At 35.3% G+C, this 24,758-nt stretch overlaps 1 protein-coding gene across 1 annotated transcript in view; it reads right to left on the reverse strand.

The window, feature by feature from the left end:
• cfap46 (cilia and flagella associated protein 46) overlaps nt 1-24,758 on the reverse strand; it is a 121,109-nt gene that overhangs the window by 91,188 nt on the left and 5,163 nt on the right. The window contains 15 exon segments of the mRNA XM_016487318.1: nt 272-383; nt 1,906-2,026; nt 3,351-3,570; nt 5,873-6,063; nt 7,360-7,455; nt 7,546-7,645; nt 8,389-8,567; nt 9,864-9,959; nt 10,050-10,149; nt 11,371-11,667; nt 14,842-14,930; nt 16,989-17,112; nt 18,921-19,085; nt 20,643-20,707; nt 21,100-21,231. Of these exon segments, the coding sequence (XP_016342804.1) occupies nt 272-383; nt 1,906-2,026; nt 3,351-3,570; nt 5,873-6,063; nt 7,360-7,455; nt 7,546-7,645; nt 8,389-8,567; nt 9,864-9,959; nt 10,050-10,149; nt 11,371-11,667; nt 14,842-14,930; nt 16,989-17,112; nt 18,921-19,085; nt 20,643-20,707; nt 21,100-21,231 (2,087 nt within the window).

Raw genomic sequence — 24,758 nt, forward strand, 5'->3', positions numbered from 1 at the left:
GTGACACTGAAGACTGGAGTAATGATGCTGAAAATACAGCTGCGCATCACAGAAATAAATTACAGTTTAACAGATATTCACACAGAAAACTGCTATTATTGTAATAATATTTCACAAATTTTACTGTATTTTTAATCAAATAAATGCAGCCCTGGTGAGCAGAAGACACTTCTTTCAAAAACATTAAAAAAATCTTCATTATTCAAAACTTTTAACCGGCATTGAAAATAATGCGTATTATAAAAGTGCAACATAAAGCATAAACACACACCTTTCTTTGTCATCTGAGCTCTTGTCAAGTCCATCCAAATGACCTTTGACCTTCTGCACACAGCTGCTGTGATGTTGGGCTTTAGCAGCGAGCAGCTCCACATGATCTCCAGCTCCATCATCTAGAGAAACAAAATCAGCTCAATCCTGATCATCAGTGGAACTGCATGCATTGCCTTCAGGCCTGACGCCTCTAGTAGAGTTTAAAATGACAAAATCAATATCAAGTTCATCATGAGCTTCAGGCGCTGCTGACAGCAACATCATATCAGTGTGAGGATGATGAAGAAGAGCTGAGGACAAACATTATCATCATACTTAGTGGGCGGCATGAACAAAATCTATGACTAATTTCATATAACCACAACAACATTATATTACCATGATATAGTTATTTTTGCTAGAAAGTCTATGAAAAGATAGTTGGCATATAAAACAACCTTGAAGTAAAATACTGCTCTATTAATTCGCCAAACAACTAAACTGCTTCATGCTCTGCCAAAAAAAGAACAAGAATTTGCTCACCTTTACTCATTTGAGTTGAGTATTTTCACATTACTCTTGTTTTCGTATCAGTCTCAGTTGTACAATAGCATTTAAAATTTTAACATTTTTGAAAGAAGTGTCTTCTGCTCACCAGGGCAGTGTCTATTTGATTCAAAAATATAGTCAAAAATGTGAAATATTATTTTAATGTAAAACAGCTGTTTTCTGTGTGAATATCTGTTAAACTGTAATGTATTTCTGTGATGCGCAGCTGTATTTTCAGCATCATTACTGCAGTCTTCAGTGTCACATGATCTTCAGAAATCATTCTAATATGCTGATTTGCTGCTCAACAAACATTTCTGATTATTATCAATGTTGAAAACAGTTGTGCTGCACGATATTTGTGGAAACTGATGCATTTTATTTTTCAGGATTGTTTGATGAATAGAAAGTTCAAAAGAACAGCATTTATTTCAAATAGAAATCTTTTGTAACATTATAAATGTCTTGACCGTCACTCTTAATCAATTTAATGCATCCTTGATGAATAAAACCTTCGAGCGGTTGTATATATCTACTGCTAAAATCCCTCTTTCTGCTGTTGCATGATATACTGTATTATTCTGCCCAGCTGTAATCATGCAACATTAAACAGCTCATACAAAATTAAAACACTAGATTTATATTTCCTGAAGGAGACGTCAGTTTTAGCACAGCAGCAGCAGAATCATGTTAAGTAAACTCGGGTATTAATCATTGGTGAAAAAAGACGACTTTAGAAGGTCAAATATATAAGAAAGAAGCAAACAATCATAATTTATGAAGATAGAAAGCCAATTGGAATTCACTGTGCAAATCATCCTATGTAAGATTCTGCATGCAAGCGCAAATATCTAAAGTATAATGTTTGCAAAAAACTAAAATATATAATGATTTCTAACATGCATCTGATGTTTGAGAGCTGCACAGATCAAACACCATTAAATCTGTTCCACATTTCAGTGTGTTGATGCTGCGATGGGAATTAATTACAATTATGAGCTATAGAAAGAAAGCCGAACATACAGTTGTAATTGTATTACCAATCAAGACAGTTGACTAGTATTAGCATAGAGTCCTACAAGTGAGATTAAAATATGCACAAACCTTTGACTTTACCGTCAGCATCCAGGACGGTTTGGAAAGCATCAGGTGCCAGAGAGACTCCAGCACTAACCAGCAGCGGCCGTCGCTTTCTCAAAACCTCGCGGCCGCTTCCCTCTTTAGCCTGTATAGATCACATCACATAATCAATACCGTACATACAGAACACCAGCGCTCTGATACTGAACCCAGACACACCGGCCCATCTGAACAATGTGTTAAGACATCAAATGTGATGACTTCAGATGCTAAATTTAAACATTTGGGGTTGGTAAGTTTTCTCAAATGTTTTTAAAAAAGAAGTCTCTTCTGCTCGACAAGAGTGCATTTATTTGATGAAAAATACAGAAAAAATTTTGAAATGTTTTTACAATATAAAACAGCTGTTTTCTATGTGAATATCTGTTAGAATATAATTTATTTCTGTGATCAAAGCTGTATTTTCAGCATCATTACTCCAGTCTTCAGTGTCACATAATCTTCAGAAATCATTCTAATATGCTGATTTGCTGCTCAAGAAACATTTCTGATTATTATCAATGTTGAAAACGGTCGTGCTGCACAATATTTTTGTGGAAACCGTGTTACATTTTATTTTTCAGGATTTTTCAAAAGTTCAAAAGAACAGCATTTATTTGAAACAGAAATCTTTTGGAAAATTATACATGTCTTTACTGTCACTTTTGAGCAATTTAAAGGAATAGTTCACTTAAAAATAAAAATGAGCTAAAACTGTGCTCATCCTCAGGCCATCCAATGAATGAATGAATGAATGAATGATGCATTTATATGGAGTGCTTGTGGATTATTGCGATGTTTTTATCAGCTGTTTGGACTCTCATTCTGATGGCACCCATTCACTGCAGAGCATCCATTGCTGAGACACTGATGCAATGCTACATTTCTACAAATCTGATGAAGAAACAAACTCATCCTAATCTTGGATGCCCTCAGGATGAGCACATTTACAGCACATGTTAATTTTTAGGTGAACTATTCCTTTAATGCATCCTTGCAAGATCTTTCAGAAAAAAATCTAACTGACCCCAAACTTTTGAATAGTTGTGCATTTCCAATTCTGTCCAAAGTCTAATGCAGCGTTGCTTGTAAAATGCACATCAAAGTGATGTCTCAGAATGCAGAGCGGTACAAAACTGATGAGGTTTTGTTTCAGGATGGGTCGTTCATACAGGACACATTCTTTTGTTCCGTCTCCTGTTAAGTTTTATTTTTAGACTTTGTGCACCTGCATCAGACAGACGGCTTTGGCCACTGTGTCGCATCTTGCTGTTTTCAAGCATCTCACGCTGCATTTTAAAAATAGTTCTTTTGAGAAACTGTGAAAAACACATAACGACATGTTTTGATTCGCACTCTGTCTGGCTGCTTTTGCACACCAGAGCAGTGTGAACACTTAATGAGAGCCGCTCATTGAGTGAGTGAAGCACCTGCTGGATGAGTCTGGCGGCGCGCTCCTCCGGTCGTGTGGGAGCGCTGTGGACAGAGGAGCGCAGCTGGAGGAGGTGTAAGGAGGAGGACAGCTGCTGGGAGTGAGGATCCAGCTCAAGGGCTTTCTGAAGATGCTTCATGGCAGATTCCAGCTTTTCATCCTCCTCGTCTATAGCGGCCAGTTCATTGTGAACCCGACACAACACATCCAGCAGCAAACTGTGCACAAACACGCAGTTTAAACAACCACGACTTTAAATCAAGTCACATTTTATAGTGTTGTATACTAAAGCAATAAGCCCCGTGAAGCCGTGGTTTACAGTGAATTTATAACAGCTGAGGGGTGTTGTTAGGCACGATGCAAAGCGGAGCTAAACCCCCTTAGCTGTTATAAATTCACTGTAAACCACGGCTTCACGGGGCTTATTGCTTTTATAAAACGGTTATTCCATATACGTAGTAAGGTTTCACAAAATAAAACGGAGCAAATAAAGTGTAATGATATTAATAAAAACAGTATTCTTCCACCAAACAATGTAGTTCCTCAGAAACAGTTGTGGTTGCTACAAAGTGGTTGCCGAGCTACACACAAACGTAAACAAAGGTGTATGTTACTTTGTAGAGTCATTTACAACAGCTTCGAACGCGGCTCAGCCAATCAGAATCAAGCACCGGAACTCTCCGCTTTATAAAATACAGATTCAAAACAGCTTCTCGGTAATAAACAGGAAAATAACGGAATCAGTGTTGCAAACGTCTTCAAATATATGACAAATTCAAATTCTGCTGTAAGGCAGCTCTAAGGAAGACAATAGTGTCGTTATTCAGCTCAGTTCAGTTCAGTGTTGATTCAGTTCAATTCATTAACTGTAATGTTCATCAGTTCAGCTTAGCTAAGTGTCGTTATTCAGCTAAACTTCAGTTGATTCAAACTAAAGTTCAATGTTGATTCAATTCAGTTCAATAACAGTGTCAATGTTGCACAAACATGTTGCTTGGGACTTAAATTTCAGTCTGTTCCTCACTCATGACTTCATGCTAGACTATAGTACGTGAGACTAATTTTAGGACTTTTAAAGTGATCTTTTTGTCTTTGAAACATTTTTAAAAAGTGAGTTTATATCTCACAATTCTGACTTCATGACACGCAATTCCAAATTTTAAAGTCAGAATTGTGAGATATAAGCTTGGAATTGTAAGAAAATAATATTTTTTTCCTCAGATTTGGACTTTATAACACGCGATTGCGAGTTTATATTTCACAGTTCTGAGAAAAGAAGTCAGAATTGTGAGATAAAAAGACGCAATTACCTTTTTTTAACTTTTTTATTCAGTGGAGGAAATGGGCTTCCACAATAGATAATACTAAAATAATTTAGGAATATAGGAATGTTTTGTCCTTACACCAAAAAAAAACAAAAACAAATATTCTACACATAATATTCCACACTTCTCACATGCAACACAAAAGTAGACACATTTAGCAGAAGTTTTAGTGGCAAGGGGAAGATAATCAGTGATAGCGACGGATATTTAAATGTGTTTCTCAAAAAAAAAAGCATTGCATGACTTCATAAGATGTAGAATATAGTGCATGTGACTAATTTTAGGACTTCTACAGTGATTTTTTTGGTCTCAAAAAATATGAATAATAAATAAAAAAGAAATTCAGAAAATCAGTTTTCAAAAAAAAAAAGAAAACCAATGATATATGAATAAATCCTAAAACAGTATTTTAATTATGGAAGCTTGGTATTGCAACTGAATAAAAAAAATAAAAATAATTGTGAATTTATTTCACAATTCTGACTTTATTTCTCAGAGTTGCGAGTTTATATCTCACAATTCTGACTTCATAACACGCAACTGCGAGTCAGAATTGTGATATAAGCTTGCAACTGTAAAAAATTAGAATTGGACTTTATAACTCACAATTCTGAGAAAAAGACAGAATTGCAAGTTTATATCATGAATTCTGAGAAAAAAAATCAGAATTGTGAGATAAAAAGTTGCATTTAAAAAAAAAATAGAATACTAAAAAAATATGGGTCATATTAGTCATTGTGCAAAAAAAATTAAAAAGCAATAAAAAAATTTGTAATCCCTATTTTTGTCACTCAACGCTCAAAGTTTACTTCCCACATGCAACACAAAAGGGCTCATTTAGCAGAAGGTATAGTGGCGAGGAGAAGATAATCAGTGATAGCGACTGATATTTAAGTGTGACAAAAAAGCATTGCATGACTTCAGAAGATGTAGAATATAATGCATAAGAACAATTTTTTATTTTATTTTTAAGGTGATGTTTTTGTCTTGTTTGGCGCCTCTGGTCACTGTCTGCTTTCACTGGACGAAGATGTTTTACAATCTGCTGAACGTCTCTTTCTATGTTCCACACAGTGACTAAATGTGACATAAGGGAGGAGCACATTTTCTCTGCTATCCAAAAGTAGACCTAAATAAGACTGAACTCAGATTCCCAGAGTAAACCGTATCAAGTGTAAAGGAGCATGTTTCAGACCTGTGTGTGTGCTGCAGCGCTCGAGCGAGGGTGAGCAGGGGTTTCTGGACTCTCTTTCGGAGGTTGTGTTGGAGAAGCGGCAGACATGCGTTCCACTGACACACACACACCGCTTGAGTCGCCCGAGCATCTGTTTGCTCCAGCGCCGTCTGCAGCACTGCATCCAACCGCATGATAACACTCGACCGCAGCTGCGAGAAACAACACCTGCACTCAACACTGATACTTCTCATATTTTATTAGACATGCATATGAAACAGATCTTCATCTGCACTCAGCAATGTTGGCCTTTTTTATCAACAGTCGCTTATTTAACACTCATTTAAGATTATCATCTAACTTTGGCTTCTAATGTGATATTTATGAAAACTTGAGAAGCAGACAGTATTATTTTAGTATCATTGAAATACTATTACAGTTTTTATTAATAGTTTGGACAATTTTTTATTTCTATATGTTCCCTTTTCTTTTGAGTTAAAACCCTTTTTAATACATTTTGTTTTTTAATATGTCTGTATAGCTTTTTATTCATTTTTATTTTGTTTTTTTAGTTATTTTAGCAAATCACGTTAAACAAATGGAAAATGAGAAATGTTGTTAAATTGAATTTTTATTTCGGTTAACATTTATTTTAAGTACTAAAATGCTTTGTTGTAGTTAACACCATGGAAATAATTAAATTAAATTATATTATTTTATTAAATTTAATTAATAAAATAATTTAATCATGAAGTTAATTTATTGTGCTCGAATACACCATTAAAAATTGTTTTTGGTAATTGAAACAAAGCTGAAAAAATATAAACATTAGATGAAAAACATAAACGCTGCGAGTTAAAGTACTAAAATGACTAAAAACAAAAATGAATTAAAACTACATGGAAATGTTATTTCTAAAAAACGAAGTAACCATTTCTTTACTTTATTCTATTATAATTCTATAGAATATTCTATAATCTATTTATTTAAATAACTATTTTTGTCTTGTTTTCTGGTATAAATATCTAAACAACTTTAAAACATGCTTAATTTCATTGAGAAGCACAACTATGTAAGATATTAAGCTAGATATATTGAATTAAGTTGGCAAATTGTTTCTTTTTTAGCACATATTTATGTATATCGTTTACTGTTTTTACACATGCATATGGTTTTTACTATATTTAATATACTGTATGTAAAGCACATTGGCCGACATGAGTTGTTTAAAATGTGCTACAGAAATGAATACATGAAATGCAAAATAGAAATGAACAAATTGAACAGGAGCGGATAGAAAAATCAGAGCGTTGGCGCACATCTCTGCCAAAGTCTTGATTATTGCCAGGTTGTTTATATGGTTCACGAATCAATATTAATCTCCTGTTCAAACCACTATTTCCCAATACGTTCCCAATGCCTGAAACTAAACCGTCCACAACAATAAAACACGGAGGTCTTGTGGGTATGAGTGTTTGCTCAGTAGATGAATATAACAGAAGCAGCACCTCCACACTGGATCTGGAGTAATTCTGCATTCCCTCTCTGTGTTTGTTCAGCTCCAGCTCACACTGCACACACTCCGTCATTATGCGCTGAGCGACCTTCAGGAAAACAACACCAGACCTTTGAGTTACAGAAACAACACCGTAAGCAAGGAAAGCAGCGCTTTGTGAGGAAACATGGAGTCTCACGGTGACATCTGTGGCTCGGAGCTCCTTCAGACAATCGGACGCTGTTTGATGTTGCTGTAACTGCAGAGAGAGGAAAGCCAGATCCAGCAGAAGCTCAACCCTGAAATCACGAGGGTTATAATGATTACACAAATATTTGAAAGCAATTCCTACTGGCTTTGTGGCTACAAAAGGTCATAAGTCTACCATGAGCTTAGGTGCGTACATACTAGAGAAACAGAACAGATGATAAATAGGAATAATGCATTGTGTTTTGAGGGAGTGGGAAGAATCGGTCCGGTTGAAGTAATGCAGGATTGGATTTTTGTTGCTTCTCTTAAGTTCTCATTCCTCAGAGTGTGATGCAGCAAAACTTTCTGAACTTTTGGGCACATGATTGAGCACCACTTTTCTTAAGACTTTGCAATGCAGCATCCGCATTGAAATCAATGGACAAAGCCTCAAATCCAATGTGTAGACGCTCACAGAGAAACCCTAAAATCAAAACTGTGCCTCTTGCATTCTGGCTCTGGCTGTTCAAAAGTTTGGGGTCGTATTTTTAAAGTAATGAATAGTTTTATTCATCAAGGATGCATTAGATTAACCAAAAGTGACAGTAAAGACATTTATAATGTTATAATGATTTCTATTTCAAATAAATGCTGTTCTTATGAACTTTCTGTTCATCTGTGAATCCTGAAAAATAAAATGTGTCACGGTTTCCACAAAAATATTGTGCAGCACAACTGTTTTCAACATTGATCATAATCAGAAATGTTTATTGAGCATCAAATCAAATTGTAGTGATTTTTGAAAGATCAATAATGTAATGATGCAGAAAATTCTGCTTAGCGCTGTGTGTGCTGCAGCGCTCGAGCGAGGGTGAGCAGGGGTTTCTGGACTCTCTTTCGGAGGTTGTGTTGGAGAAGCGGCAGACATGCGTTCCACTGACACACACACACCGCTTGAGTCGCCCGAGCATCTGTTTGCTCCAGCGCCGTCTGCAGCACTGCATCCAACCGCATGATAACACTCGACCGCAGCTGCGAGAAACAACACCTGCACTCAACACTGATACTTCTCATATTTTATTAGACATGCATATGAAACAGATCTTCATCTGCACTCAGCAATGTTGGCCTTTTTTATCAACAGTCGCTTATTTAACACTCATTTAAGATTATCATCTAACTTTGGCTTCTAATGTGATATTTATGAAAACTTGAGAAGCAGACAGTATTATTTTAGTATCATTGAAATACTATTACAGTTTTTATTAATAGTTTGGACAATTTTTTATTTCTATATGTTCCCTTTTCTTTTGAGTTAAAACCCTTTTTAATACATTTTGTTTTTTAATATGTCTGTATAGCTTTTTATTCATTTTTATTTTGTTTTTTTAGTTATTTTAGCAAATCACGTTAAACAAATGGAAAATGAGAAATGTTGTTAAATTGAATTTTTATTTCGGTTAACATTTATTTTAAGTACTAAAATGCTTTGTTGTAGTTAACACCATGGAAATAATTAAATTAAATTATATTATTTTATTAAATTTAATTAATAAAATAATTTAATCATGAAGTTAATTTATTGTGCTCGAATACACCATTAAAAATTGTTTTTGGTAATTGAAACAAAGCTGAAAAAATATAAACATTAGATGAAAAACATAAACGCTGCGAGTTAAAGTACTAAAATGACTAAAAACAAAAATGAATTAAAACTACATGGAAATGTTATTTCTAAAAAACGAAGTAACCATTTCTTTACTTTATTCTATTATAATTCTATAGAATATTCTATAATCTATTTATTTAAATAACTATTTTTGTCTTGTTTTCTGGTATAAATATCTAAACAACTTTAAAACATGCTTAATTTCATTGAGAAGCACAACTATGTAAGATATTAAGCTAGATATATTGAATTAAGTTGGCAAATTGTTTCTTTTTTAGCACATATTTATGTATATCGTTTACTGTTTTTACACATGCATATGGTTTTTACTATATTTAATATACTGTATGTAAAGCACATTGGCCGACATGAGTTGTTTAAAATGTGCTACAGAAATGAATACATGAAATGCAAAATAGAAATGAACAAATTGAACAGGAGCGGATAGAAAAATCAGAGCGTTGGCGCACATCTCTGCCAAAGTCTTGATTATTGCCAGGTTGTTTATATGGTTCACGAATCAATATTAATCTCCTGTTCAAACCACTATTTCCCAATACGTTCCCAATGCCTGAAACTAAACCGTCCACAACAATAAAACACGGAGGTCTTGTGGGTATGAGTGTTTGCTCAGTAGATGAATATAACAGAAGCAGCACCTCCACACTGGATCTGGAGTAATTCTGCATTCCCTCTCTGTGTTTGTTCAGCTCCAGCTCACACTGCACACACTCCGTCATTATGCGCTGAGCGACCTTCAGGAAAACAACACCAGACCTTTGAGTTACAGAAACAACACCGTAAGCAAGGAAAGCAGCGCTTTGTGAGGAAACATGGAGTCTCACGGTGACATCTGTGGCTCGGAGCTCCTTCAGACAATCGGACGCTGTTTGATGTTGCTGTAACTGCAGAGAGAGGAAAGCCAGATCCAGCAGAAGCTCAACCCTGAAATCACGAGGGTTATAATGATTACACAAATATTTGAAAGCAATTCCTACTGGCTTTGTGGCTACAAAAGGTCATAAGTCTACCATGAGCTTAGGTGCGTACATACTAGAGAAACAGAACAGATGATAAATAGGAATAATGCATTGTGTTTTGAGGGAGTGGGAAGAATCGGTCCGGTTGAAGTAATGCAGGATTGGATTTTTGTTGCTTCTCTTAAGTTCTCATTCCTCAGAGTGTGATGCAGCAAAACTTTCTGAACTTTTGGGCACATGATTGAGCACCACTTTTCTTAAGACTTTGCAATGCAGCATCCGCATTGAAATCAATGGACAAAGCCTCAAATCCAATGTGTAGACGCTCACAGAGAAACCCTAAAATCAAAACTGTGCCTCTTGCATTCTGGCTCTGGCTGTTCAAAAGTTTGGGGTCGTATTTTTAAAGTAATGAATAGTTTTATTCATCAAGGATGCATTAGATTAACCAAAAGTGACAGTAAAGACATTTATAATGTTATAATGATTTCTATTTCAAATAAATGCTGTTCTTATGAACTTTCTGTTCATCTGTGAATCCTGAAAAATAAAATGTGTCACGGTTTCCACAAAAATATTGTGCAGCACAACTGTTTTCAACATTGATCATAATCAGAAATGTTTCTTGAGCAGCAAATCAGCATATTAGAATGATTTCTGAAGATCATGTGACACTGAAGACTGGAGTAATGATGCTGAAAATACAGCTGCGCATCACATGAATAAATTACAGTTTAACAGATATTCACATAGAAAACAGCTGTTTTAAATTATAATAATATTTCACTATTTTTACTGTATTTTTGATCACATAAATGCAGCTCTGGTGAACATAAGAGACTCCTTTTAAAAACATTGAAAAATCTTCTGCATTTAAAACATTATTTTTCTTTTGCAGGACCAAAAATATTAATGACATCATTTGTGCAATTAAATGCGTTTTCAAAAATAAATAAATACATTTTAAACTTAAATTTGAAATGCCTCCAAGCAATAGCTAGTATCAGATCATGCTTTGTTGTCGTGCTTAATCTTTCAAGTGCAGTTTTGTCAGATGTGCCATAAACCAAACATTATAAAAGTCCAGCACTATGACCCTTCCTGTTTTAAAAGGAAATAGGAAGCATAACTTCTTGGGATCCTGAAGTCAAATAAACCTTGCGTAACGTTGCAGTGTTGGACGCACCTGTCGGTCAGTGGGATGGAGGAGCCGTGATCCAGACAAACACTGGAGCTGCAGGAGGAGGATGGACTCGAGTGGAGGACGCTGGGTGGTGCGCTGATGCTCTGGGTGAAGGGTGGAGGACTGGATCCGCTGGATTCATAGATGATGTTGGGTGGAGCACTGGATCTGTGGATGTCCGGTGGAGAACTGGAGGCCTGGAGGCCGGATGCTTTGGGTTCTGAGGACTGCGTCAGCAGCAGGAAAATCTCCTTCAGTGTGGCTGCATCATCTCTCTTGGCTTCACTGACATCAACCGCACTGTGAAGAACATGCAAACACAAACACTTAGTCTCAAACAGTAGAGCATGGTGCTAGAAATGCAGAGTCATGGGTTCGGTTTCTAAGTAATGCATACAATGACATGAAAAAATACAAATCCGGAAACATGCTTTGATTTATACTGCAAAGCAACTTACAGTATATAATGCAATTAACATCAAGTACACAAAACATTTGGATTTGTGCTGAATTTCAGTTTCTCTTCAAATAAGACTGGCATTTATAATAAATATTATTTATAATGAATTCTACTATAATTTATGTTTGAATTATACTTATTTTTTCATTCCTTCGAAAAAGGTTTGTTGTGGAGTGAAAGGAACAAAAATACATGTTTACTGTGTTTATAATGTTTTATTTTCCAGGATTTAATATAATTTGTTAAAGTACGGTAATAATGAAATTTGACTTTTACACCAATTAAATATATCTGTCTTTTTTTCTCTCTCTCAGCAATGCAATTTTTACCCGGTGTAACATATTTTCAAACTTATTTTTTTATGTTAAAAAATAAAAATAAAATAAAGCATTTAAAAAAATAAAAAAGGAATATATATATATATTTCAGCATTTCTCATTTTAATTTATTTTAAATTTATGTACTAAATTAACTAAAAATAAAACTGAAATAAACATTAATAAAAACTATACAGACATATATAAAAAAAGCTAAAACTACTAAAAAAATTATAAAAACAGCAACATTTCTACATTTCAAAATATTAATAAAACTAAAATAGCATCTCAGTGATAATAAAACAACACTGCTTGGTAGACAAAGACATTATGATTATGACATCTGTGTTGCTCCACATATTTTCCAACTTATTTTTCAGAAAACACAGTACCTTGAATGCAATGTAAGTAACTTTGGATAAAAGCATCTGCCAAATGCATACACATAAATGCCATGCATATTTCAAATGAAAAGTAAAAATGTAAGTAAAATCTTGAATAGTTGGTCTTTGTGTGTTTCAATACCATAATTGAAGGGTTACAGTATGCATCGATACGGCATTAATATTTTTTTATTTTTGTAGCACCTTTCCAAAACCCAAGGTCAATAACTAGACAAATATAACAAACGTCCACAAAGTTCAGTTCACATACCAAGAGCTGTAGAGTAATATTCAGAGAGAGAGAGAGAAAATAAATGTTTTAAAAGATTTCTGAAAGAAAGAAAGAAGGGAAGAAGCTTGACATGCATTGACATGTGCATTAATAATATTAATGTATGCATATACTTGCAGCTTCTGGAGGATAAAACAGCTGTAGAAATCTGAAAACAGTCTAACCTGGTTTTACAGAGAATCTATTTCCATTCCCATAAACAAGATTCTCTGACATGGATCAGAGTGACCCTGAAGATGCTGCTTCAGCTGCTGCGAACAGATGATGGGGCAAAATCCTCCATCCTTCATTGAAACTACACCGACTGTAAAAAGCTCTGCTCTCTTTTCATTTTGATTCATAGCCGGTGAGATTTACTGCTACCACCTCAGAAGACACAGAAGCCCTTGATGGACATAATTGAGTTGGTGTACTGTATATTGTGTATTTTATGCCACTCTAGTCTCTTGTGACCGCATTATATTCGACCAGGTGGACAAAAGCGCTACTGACTCGATACGCATCTGTAACCTTCTCTGAGGAATAAAGCGGCAGCATTTCTCTGAATTCTTATCTAATGCTTTTAAATAAATGATCTGATAACAGACCGAGAGAACCAGCACATCTACAAATATCTAAACATTGTTAAATCAGCATTTACTGGAAAAGCAAAGATGTATTACGTTTTAAAAGGAAAACAAGTTTCTTATTTTTTTTTTTTAAGCTTAAAGTCACTTAATTTTATTTTTTTTATTTTTTTTTTTAGAAAACAAGACTTAATATCTTAATTAATTTTGCTTCTCAAGTAAATGTATCTTGTACACTTGCACAAATGTTTAAATAAATCAATTTTTAAATAATTTTAAAAGTTTTTAAATTCGTTGTTTTATTGTTGTGATTACTTTTTTATGATTATTTTACTTCCTTTTATGTAAAGCACTTTGAATTATCATTGTGTATGAAATGTGCTATATAAATAAACTTGCCTTGCCTTGCCTTGCCTAGATATTTGTACTGTACTGGAAAACAAGAAAATACTGAGTAAGATTTTATTTGATTTATTTATTTATTTTATTTATTTTTTTGCAGTGAGCCTAGCACAGTGTGTAAATGCAGTTTGGCCTTTGAAGATGAATATAAAACATTTAAAATGACCATTTCTGCAAAAAAGTCTAAAAGCTGCTGTGTGTCATTTTTGAATCTTAAAAATAATTTATTGTATCTCATCTATCTTAATGTTCAGAGTCACTTTAAGAGTCAAACACTGAGACTCGAGCCACTTTCGTACATTAAACACAATACTTTACCGTAAAATCGCCAGACTGACTTTTCAGATAAATGCACAACATCCATGTTCAAAAAAGCAACAACTATCCATCTTTTAACCATTAAGATCCTATTCGCAGATCAGCACCAACACACCCATAAACACTGATGACAGTCATCAGAAATTATCTAAAAACCATTTTCTTCATCCACACGGATGGAGAAGCACTTTAGTTTCACAATCGGTCCAATCTGACAACCTTTTTATTGACTTCTGAGTAACCGAGTAAAGGAACGATCACACAGAACGTGTTATTGCTTTGAAGAAAAAACAAGACGGTGCACAATAGCATCACAATAGAGCACAACAGAAAAAAGACAAGGCAATTTTCTAGAAAAGATTGTATGTGTGAAAGCACTTTCAAAACACTGATCTGTTTGTTTGAGCAACTGGGCATGTGAACAGGACACCTGTTTGGCCAAACAGTGGCCGACTGGGCGAGTTTTTTTTAAGAAACCTGTTTGGAAACAATCACCATTTTTTCAATTCGGCTTGTTTCCACTACTGACACACAGCAGCTTTAAATAGGGCTTGATGGAGCAAGAAAATACTGTTTATTTACAGCGTAGGCTACACAACACAAAATGTGTTGTTTTTACTGGAGAAGTTAAGATGTGATAACAGCAGCGGTTCAAATAAAGGTACAGCGACAAAATGCAGCTGTATTTGAACACAAGTGATAAAATCACTGTTAATGTGAGAAATATCTTCCTTACTGTTTAAGCTTTTGGATCTTGTACATCACAAGCAACTTAGGGTTTACATCATTCAGCATTTCAGAGACATCCATGAGGTTGTGTCGAACCTGTGGAGGAAACATATAACTATATTTACATTCATTCATTTAGCAGACGCTATCATGTAATAAATGACATATATTGCTTTATATCAACAGTGGTAGTGCCATATATGTTACCTATAAGGCGATATTTAATTACAATACAATACAATGTTTATTTATATAGCACATTTAAAACAACCGAAGTCGATCAAAGTGCTGCACAGAGTATGCAAAACAAAACAAGTCAACAAGTTTATAAACAATAAAACGCAAACTATAAAACACACACTGTAAAATAGATGAGGTTCACTAAAATAAAGGATCATTGCACAGCAAGTCAAAAAATATTAAATGCCAAGTTTTAAGAGTAGACTTAAAAATAGAATATAATTTTCACATACTGTATGCATTCTCTGGGTAGCAGGGTTATAATAGTTAACTAAAATAAATAAATAAACATTTTTGTTATTTGAAATGTATATATAAAAATATTTTGAAAATGATATAAATATATATATAAAAAAAATAATAATAAAATAAAAAAGGTTATTTCAGCTAGTTGCAAAGGCAACATTTCTCATTTTAATCTAGTTTAACTTGATATACTAAAATGACTAAAACTGAAATAAAAATGAATAAAAACTGTATAGACATAAGGCAAAAAAAATAAAAAATTGATTCAAAATATTCATAAAAACTATAATAGTATCTCAATGACACTAAAATAACACTGGGTAAATTAAGTTTATAAAATTTCCATCGTACAATTTGCATATGTACATGTACATATGTAATATCAATATGATGATTTCTGATGATATGATGATGAATATGAAGATTTATGGTATTATAAGTAGCAATCATATATGTCAACAATATATATTTTATGTATGCAACTTTATTTATTTAACTTTACAACAACATATATACAAAAAAAAATTTTAAACACATGTCTATCTTTTATATTTACTTATGTAATATCAACATGTATTGACGGGTTTTAGGATGGATATACTGTACATGTACATGACATACATTATATGTCCAAAAATGTATTTCGCATTTATAACCATGCATATTTGTATGGGCTGGATATAATTATTAATATATGAAATTGCTCCAAATTTCGAATAGGTTTCATATATAATAATCCAAAATGCCGCTGCAAGATTAATCTTTAATGAACTGAAAAGAACGCATGTCACACCTCTGTTCATCAATTTGCACTGGCTACCAGTAGCTGCTCGCATTAAAGGCATTAATGTTTGCCTACAAAACCACCACTGGCTCTGCACCAATTTACCTAAATTAATTACTTCAGAGTTATGTGCCCTCTAGAAGCTTGTGTTCTGCAAGTGAACGGCGTATTATTGTGCCATCTCAAAGAGGCACAAAATCACTTTCACAGACTTTTTCATTAACTGTTCCCTCCTCGTGGAATGACCTGCCCAAATCAATCCGAGCAGCTGAGTCCTTAAACATCTTCACGAAACGACTAAAAATAATATATGTATGTATGTGTGTATATATGTATGTATATATGTGTGTATGTATGTGTATGTGTATGTATGTATGTAATGTATGTATATGTATATATATATATTAGGGGTGTAACGGTACACAAATATGACGGTTCGGTACGTACCTCGGTTTTAACGTCCTTTTGTTAGTTTTGACTGCTTTTATTGTCCTCATTTGTAAGTCGCTTTGGATAAAAGCGTCTGCTAAATGACTAAATGAATAAATAAATATATGTTTTACTTCATATAATGCTATATTTCATATATGGAAATATATGTAAAAATATTTAATTGCGTGTAAGGAGGAAACACACATGCAATGCATCACTACTGCAAGACTAAAACATTCTGGATAACTAGAATAATATGCCTTTATTATGGGTGTGCATTGATTAAGAGCAACTAAATAAAATGAGCCAAAAACATGTCAGTTGTGTGGAGAAGGTTAGAAAAGACACAAGATATTTTGGTGAAATAGAGCTTGAGTGAATGAGGATGGCTGCAGCTGCTTGAGCAGGATTAATAATGCAAGTGACACGCAATACAAAAGAGAAAGATGTACCTGTATGGAGAAAAGCCGGGGATAAAGCTCTGGTTTATGTGACTGTATAAAATCGGAGGTGACCTTGGCCATAGCAGCTGCCGCCTCCTTCTTCCCAGCATCGAGAAGACATTCAACAAGGTGTCTGAAGAGAAACACGAGATGAAAACAACATGAAATATGAGCCTTCACTCTGGTGTTTTACAGCATGCATTTGAAGTTCCAATGCAACCTCTTCCACAACAGACAGTAGAGTCAAGGCAAAGACCCAGATTCGATTTGAGATCAATGACAAGGCTCTTATAACTTATATTAGGGATGAGTTTCTTTTGTGCTCCAGGATTACATGCCTACAACAATAAAACAGCCATAAAGGAGTTTGATCACATCGTAAAGATTTATTATGACCTTTAAAATCCATCTCTAAACAATTTTCTCAGAATAAGTGGCGTAAAACAGGCTGAACCCTGACAGAATTGAAGGTGCAGCGTATCTGTGAGCTGCAGGATCAGGATCACTGGAGATCTGTGCCGTCAATTCAGCGCTTCAAAGGTCACGGCGGCGTCAAAAGAGCAACTAAAGGCTGCGTACTTGTCCTGATTATTGAGTTTCTTATCTTTGTACCACTGATTGCATTTGCTACCGTATCATATAATAAGTTTACATATGAATCTCATATGAACTATGCATAAAGAAAAACTTTTTAGAGTTAAATTCTCTACCGTAACCCTTTTTTTTAATCTACATTTTTAAGTGAAACTAAAACTACCATAATGTATACAAAATACTTTTGTATAAGTAAGATTTATGTATTTGAACTGCATATAAAATTTGCATGCATTTGGATCAAACATAGTTAGCATAAACAAACTATTAAACTTATTATGATGCATATTTGTCAGTCATACATAAATGAAACTGGTCAGATTTAATGGCATAGTTTATTATTAACAATTTGCATAATAATTTTTTCAAAATGCATTTATTCAAATTGCTTAGAATCAGCATAAATCTATGGAAGACTGTTTCTGCCACTGAATAAAAAAATGAAAAGATAATTTCGACTTCTTATCTCACAATTCTGACTTTTTCTTGCAATTGTGAATTTACATCTAGAATTGCATGATATAAACTCTGACTGTTTCCTCCCAAAATCTAGACTTTTTAATTGTGTCAATATCCTGCAATTCTGACATTATAAACCACAATTCTTGTTTCCTCAGGATTGTGAGATGTAAGCTTGCAATTCTGAGAAAGAAAAAAAAGTCGCAATTATCTATACATGTTTTTTTCATTCTGTGGTGGAAAAGAAACTTTGGTAACACTTTACTTAAAGCCTTTATGTATAATGCATTATAAAAGTAGTTTTAATGCATGAATTATGCCTTGTAATGCACCTTATAATGCATTGTACAATCTCATGAATAACTGTAACCCCGGTTAATTCATTATACATTCATTGTTACACGCATTTTAAATTCGGTTATAATTATTTACGACAAGATACAATGTATTACAATGCACATTATGAATAATTATAATGCATTATATCCTGTAATAGCCATTTATAATGCATTATACATAAAGGCTTGGATTTACTGATGATACATATATAAAGCTGGTTATTATGTATTTAGTACTATTACAGAAATCTGACCTGTTGCATTTATGTATGACTGAGTTCATTCGTTTATGTTAAAACTGTATAATCCGAATGCATGGAAATACTTTATTTGCATAATCAGAAATGAGAATTGGAGGGGAGAAGATCTGATATATTTCCATTATCAAAAAACATGCTTAATTTTCTTTATGTAAATTATGATTGCATTTTTCTTTTCTATGACACTGGACTGAATTATGACCCGGACTTCGTTCTTGACTGGTTTCATGATATTCACTCACATTGTGTGCATAAAACAGTAATTAGACGTCAAACGTGAAGCCACCTACAGCATTAGCTCAGCCCTCCATGTGTGATCAGGATCCTGAACCTCCTCTAGAGCCTCGAGCACCTGCGTGAGAGAAGAAACCAGGAGCCGTCTCTGTCCAGGCCTCAGGAACCGCCGGACGGACTGCAGGTACAGCAGCGAGGCGTTGAACACCAGGAAATGATATCTAATGAAAAAAGAACGAGGCGGGGGAGAAGCAGAAAGAGACGGGAATAAAAATAGTCGGATTAATTATTCAAGCTATCACTGTTGGGAAGATCAGAATCCGATTTCTCACTACATCTCAATTTATACTGCGAGCGACCTTAGATCTCAAAGCGTGTGAATGAGTAATGAGCGCATGAGCCTTTCAAAGAGCCACGGGAGGCCTCAATGTCCATGAGATATAAAGCAATTACTGCAGGATGGGCGAGGACTCTATTCCGGAGTTGCTAATTTATCCACCAGAGAACGGCAGCGAGTATCTGAGCTGTTTTCCCTCTGGCAGAGCCTGAGAGCCACTACAGAAGCAGTAAAGCAGTGATTACACATCCATCATACAACAATTACAAGTTTACAGTAGATATAACATCATCCAGCCGAGCCCTGTCCACTGGACGTCCCTTGATAGTTTGTTACTTTGCTAGTGTTCATATTTTAAAGTTAATTCCACGAGGAGTTGCTTAGTGTTTATGATTGATCATCTGGCATACTGCTTAAATATTTAAAATCTCGACACTCGTGTTAAAGCCTGAAACTATTTAATTTCCATCTCAGAGGCTGTTACAAGGTGTTTGAGGGTGTAAATTAAAGCTGTATATGTATACAACAAAAATGATATTTCACATAAAAAAAATTGGATTTTGTTGTTTCTAAAAGAAGTCTCTTTTGCTCACCGAGGCTGTATTTATTTAATCAAAAATAGTGTAAAAAAGTGTTAAATATTATTACAGTTTAAAATAGCTGTTTTCTATGTGAATATGTATTAAAATGTAATGTATTTATGTGATGTGCAGCTGTATTTTCAGCATCATTACTGCAGTCTTCAGTGTCACATGATCTTCAGAAATCATTCTAATATGCTGCTTTGCTGCTCAAGAAACATTTCTGATTATTATCAATGTTGAAAACAGTTGTGCTGCACAATATTTTTGTGGAAACGATGCATTACCAAAAGTGTGAGGAAAGTAATATTTGACAAAATAAAGAAAGAAAACAATTCTACTTTTATTCAACAATGATGCATTAAATTGATCAAAGGTGAAGGTAAAGACATTTATAATGTTACAAAAGATTTCTATTTCAAATGCTGTTCTTTTGAACTTTCTATTCATCAAAGAATCCTGAAAGATAAAATGTATCACGGTTTGCACAAAAATATGTGTGTAAAAAAATCACAAATGCGATCTTTGTTATAGTTCTCAATAGATTCTCCTGCTGAAGTCTCTACTTCTCAGAGCCCTGTAATCTCATGCGTCTCCTCTAGAGTTTCAGATGAGATCTCAATAATGTCTCAAAGCGTGCTCAGATTCGTCAAATGTGCAATCATCAAAAGTCAGAGATCGCAAGCATTTCTCATGAATTCCCCAATGAGTCTCCTAAACTATGAAAGAGTCATCTCTGAGCAATACGATGCTCCTCTTGCTTGTTTTTCTTGATGAAGTGGGTCACTTCAGACTTATTTTAATCAGGACAGGAGATGAGAGAGAAGAATCAGTTTCTCTGTTCGGATAGTTTACTCTACCTGGACTTGTCTTTGGCAATCTCAATCGCCTTCAGATAGTACATCACAGCCTTATCCAAGTCCTCCTGGAAACAGAGCAACAACAAAAATAGGAACAAAATTAAAGATGTGAGGGACAGATTTATTTAGCATTGAAGTATTTTGAGAGTGTATTGAGTGTACTCGAGTGCATCAACTTCAGAGCTCACAGAATGTCTGTCTTTGAAAGGTTTATACTTATATCGTTAAAAATGAATTCCCTATGGAGAAAATGAATGGAGTTTTACCTCGGAACCCAAGTGTTGGAATAAGTGGTTGTTTACTGTCTCAAGTGAAAAGAGTCTCTGTGAGATCCTATGTTTCCAGAGTTTCCTCTCATTATAAAGATCATGTTATATATTCTCAAACTGACACGTTTAGAGCTCAGAGGTCAAAGACTGATGCTCTTTAATGAGCCCAGCACACTGTTTGGACTTACTGCTGTGCTAATGGAGCGTGAGGAGATGAGCTGACCCTGGCACAGATACGCTCGACACAGGAACTGATTGGCTGGAGGTTTCCCTTCCAAGTACATCGTTAAACAGTCCTGTGTGATTTCCCGACAGCCCAGCTGACAACACAACACACAACACAACAACAGACGATGAGTGTGTCAGACGTCCTGCATGCAGATCACGACCAGGTTTATTACAGTTAACTAAAATCATTGCAAATATGTTACTTCTAATAAAAAAAAAAACTGAATAAAATAAAATGCAAAATAAAAAAAAGCTTATTTCACCTTGTTGCCAAGGCAACATTTGTCATTTTCATTGTTTAACTTGCACTAAAATAACTAAAAATGAAAAAAAAACAAAAAAAACATGTATATAGACATAAAAAACTACTAAAAATGACAAAAAGACAAACAAATTACTACAACTTTAACTAAAATTAAAGTGAAAACAGAAAATTCCAAAAATAAAAACTGCTTTAAAATATTCTTAAAAACTATAATGATACTAAAACAACACTGATCTCAACACACAAGCTCAGACCAAAAACATGAAATGCATTTTATTATGTGCACAAAACTTATTGAAATAGCCTAATTTATTAAAAAAAATATCTGTGCACACTATGCTTTTTTTATGCATATGCCATTATTCAAGTTCAGTTAAATTAACAATATACATTGTTTCAAAACAGCTTCAAAGAAGCTTTAATGTTTATGATATCTTAATATCTTCATGCCTTATAGTTGCATTTAGCAGATTAGAGCTGGATGGATATACAGTTATTTTGCAACAATATAAACAATTCAGCACTTGAGATTTGCTATATAGTACAGTATGTATCCCTTTGTGTGTATGTCCTGTATGAATGTGGGTCAAATCTAACTTTATTTATAGATATGTTATATACAATAACATAACTGCATTTTGCGATGATATAAACGATCACAGCTGAGATTTGACATGCTAATGTAAACTCTATAGGAAATCAATTGTGAGTCATGTCACCTAAAACGCTGAGCACTATTTGTGTGATGCACAACGTTGCTGTCTTATCAGTCACTTATGAGGTTTCATTTCAGTTAGGGTGCTGCCTATGAAGGCAGATCGCTCACTAGTTTTTGGAACAGAACCATCTGAGACACTTGCCATCAGAAACGTCTCAACTAATGAAAGCCCTAAGCCTCAAACATACACTATCTCCCAGTTGGCAATAAATATTTTGCCACATCAGGAAGCACACAATGGCCCTTGGAACTTTTTTAAGTGCTTGGGTGCAAAAAGTAAGAGATTCAGCACAAGCTCCTGTGTTCAGCTTACTTCAGACAAGCGCGGTATATATTATACACTCCTTCACTTCTGAGGGGAATGAATTCACAATGCTCATAACCCGCGCTGTCTCTGTATGAGAGTTATACTGCTCGCATATCTGTTTAGGATTTCTCACTTCACAAGTCATTGAGCAAAAGCCTGCTCAGCTCTATTTGTCAGCTTTTCTATTCTCAGGAAGGGACGCTTCAAATGATTGCTTTTTTCTGTTGGTCGAATGTTACATTTGAATTGTGTCAGCATGTAAGGGATGATTTATACACATATTTAAGGTGATATGACAACAAAATTGCTCTCTCTTCTGCTCTTGTGGCTGACCAAGCAGTTTGAAAACACTTCCATATCAGCTCTATGTTTATAACTTATGTTTCACGAGTGCAGAGAGACCACCTTGTTTGCTCCTTCATTGCATATCAGCTCAGAGAGGCATTTATTTTAAAATAAAATATAGAAATTACTTGAAAAGTGAAATAAAATGTCTAACGGTTATTTAATAGGCCTATGATTGAAATTTGATGTGGTATAATTACTATTTGTACATGGTCTAAATAAAATACTGCTATTTTCACTTAATTGTTCCTAATGCAAAAAAAATATCTAATTAAGAAGATACTGCTATTTTCATTTAATTAACTTAATGCAAATAGCATCCAAGTACTATTTGCACTTAATGTAAATAAAATACTGCTATCTTTACTTCATTCACTTATTGCAAATAGCATCTTATTACTATTTGTGCTTAGTGCAAAGAAAATACTAAAATTTTCACTTAATTAATTTTATGCACCTAGTGTAAAGAAAATACAATTATTTTCACTTCATGCATTTAATGCAAATAAGATCTAATTACTATTTGCACTTTGTGCAAAGTTGAATGCACTGCACTTAATGCAAATTGCACCTAATTACTATATGCACTTAGTACAAAGAAAATCCTGCTATTTTCACTTAATAAACAATGCAAATAGCATCTAATTACTGTTTGCACTTAGTGTGAAAACATAATGCTAGTTTCAATTAATGCATTTAATGCAAATAGCATTTAATTACTATTTGCTCTTTTTACTTGATTAACTTAATCCAAACAGCATCTAATTACTGTTTGCACTTAGTGTTAAAGGTCTTGAGGTGAATCTCGCAAAACCTGTCAAGAACTTGTCCAGTTCACTGCAATTTACTGTATTCTAAATTAAAGTATATATTTAAAAAAAATAGTGTATTGAGAATCAGCCTTGAGAATAAGAAGAATTACAAAAATATTGCATGCAAAACATCTGGACGCCTACAGTAATCATATTTTTAAGGGTAAAAGGCATAAAAATAATATCGCAATGCAATAAAAATCTGTAAGTGTCACACTTAGCCTATGGCGCGGAGCGAGGAACGAGGAGAACAGGAGTACACGAACAACAATAGTCTTTTCATTCAGAATATCCAGGAAGTAACATTTGGCAGCTGGGAACACAGGAAACACAGGGGTTGACGTTCAATCTCGGACAAGGACAGAGAGCACAGACTCGAACTTAAATGCAAGGGATAATTAACAAACACAGTTGTACTGAATGACTAATTAACTGGGAAGCGGAACACATGGGGAAGAAACTGGGTCACAGAGCACAACAAACAGTCCAGGGGCGTGACATTACTCCCCCCTCCCGGTAGGTGCGTCCTCTCACCATAGAAACAACATGGGGAGGGGAATGGGTGGGAACTAGGGAGGAGGCTCAGGAGGAGGACGGACACCCAGGAGGGGGCCGGCAGACAGAGTCCAGGGAGGAGACGAAGGAGGGAGGAGCCAGGGAGGAGACAGACGGGGCTTGGAGCAGGAGGAGCCCAGCAGGACCCAGGCCACAACCATGATGTCGACCCACGGTGGAGCCGACGGAGGGAGGAGCCATGGAGGAGGAATGGCCGCCGACTCCAGGGGGCCGACCAACGGCGGCGGAGCCAATGAGCCAGGGCGACGGGGGAGGATCCGGAGGTCCTAGACGGAGCAGATGGTGCCAGCGACCGACGCGGAGATGTGGATCCAGGAGGCCGCGGTGGAGCCGGAGCGACAGAGGACTGAGGTGGAGCCGAGGGGATGAAGGAGCCTGACAGAGCCGGAGGGACAGAGGGACGAGGCGAAGCCAGAGGAGTGGAGTCCCGAGGCGCAGGATGGTCGACGCCAGACCAAGGCGGAGCCGGAGGGACGAGGGAGCCTGGCGGAGCTTGTGGACTGCCGGGCCACGACGGAGAGGAGGGAGCTAGGAGCCATGGTGGAGCCGACGGGTCAACGGGCCGAGGCGGAGTCCAGGCCTCGGAGGCTGGAGGC

The sequence above is a fragment of the Sinocyclocheilus anshuiensis genome, unplaced genomic scaffold, assembly GCF_001515605.1.
Source record: "Sinocyclocheilus anshuiensis isolate Anshui unplaced genomic scaffold, SAMN03320099.WGS_v1.1 scaffold709, whole genome shotgun sequence".
NCBI lineage: Eukaryota > Metazoa > Chordata > Actinopteri > Cypriniformes > Cyprinidae > Sinocyclocheilus > Sinocyclocheilus anshuiensis.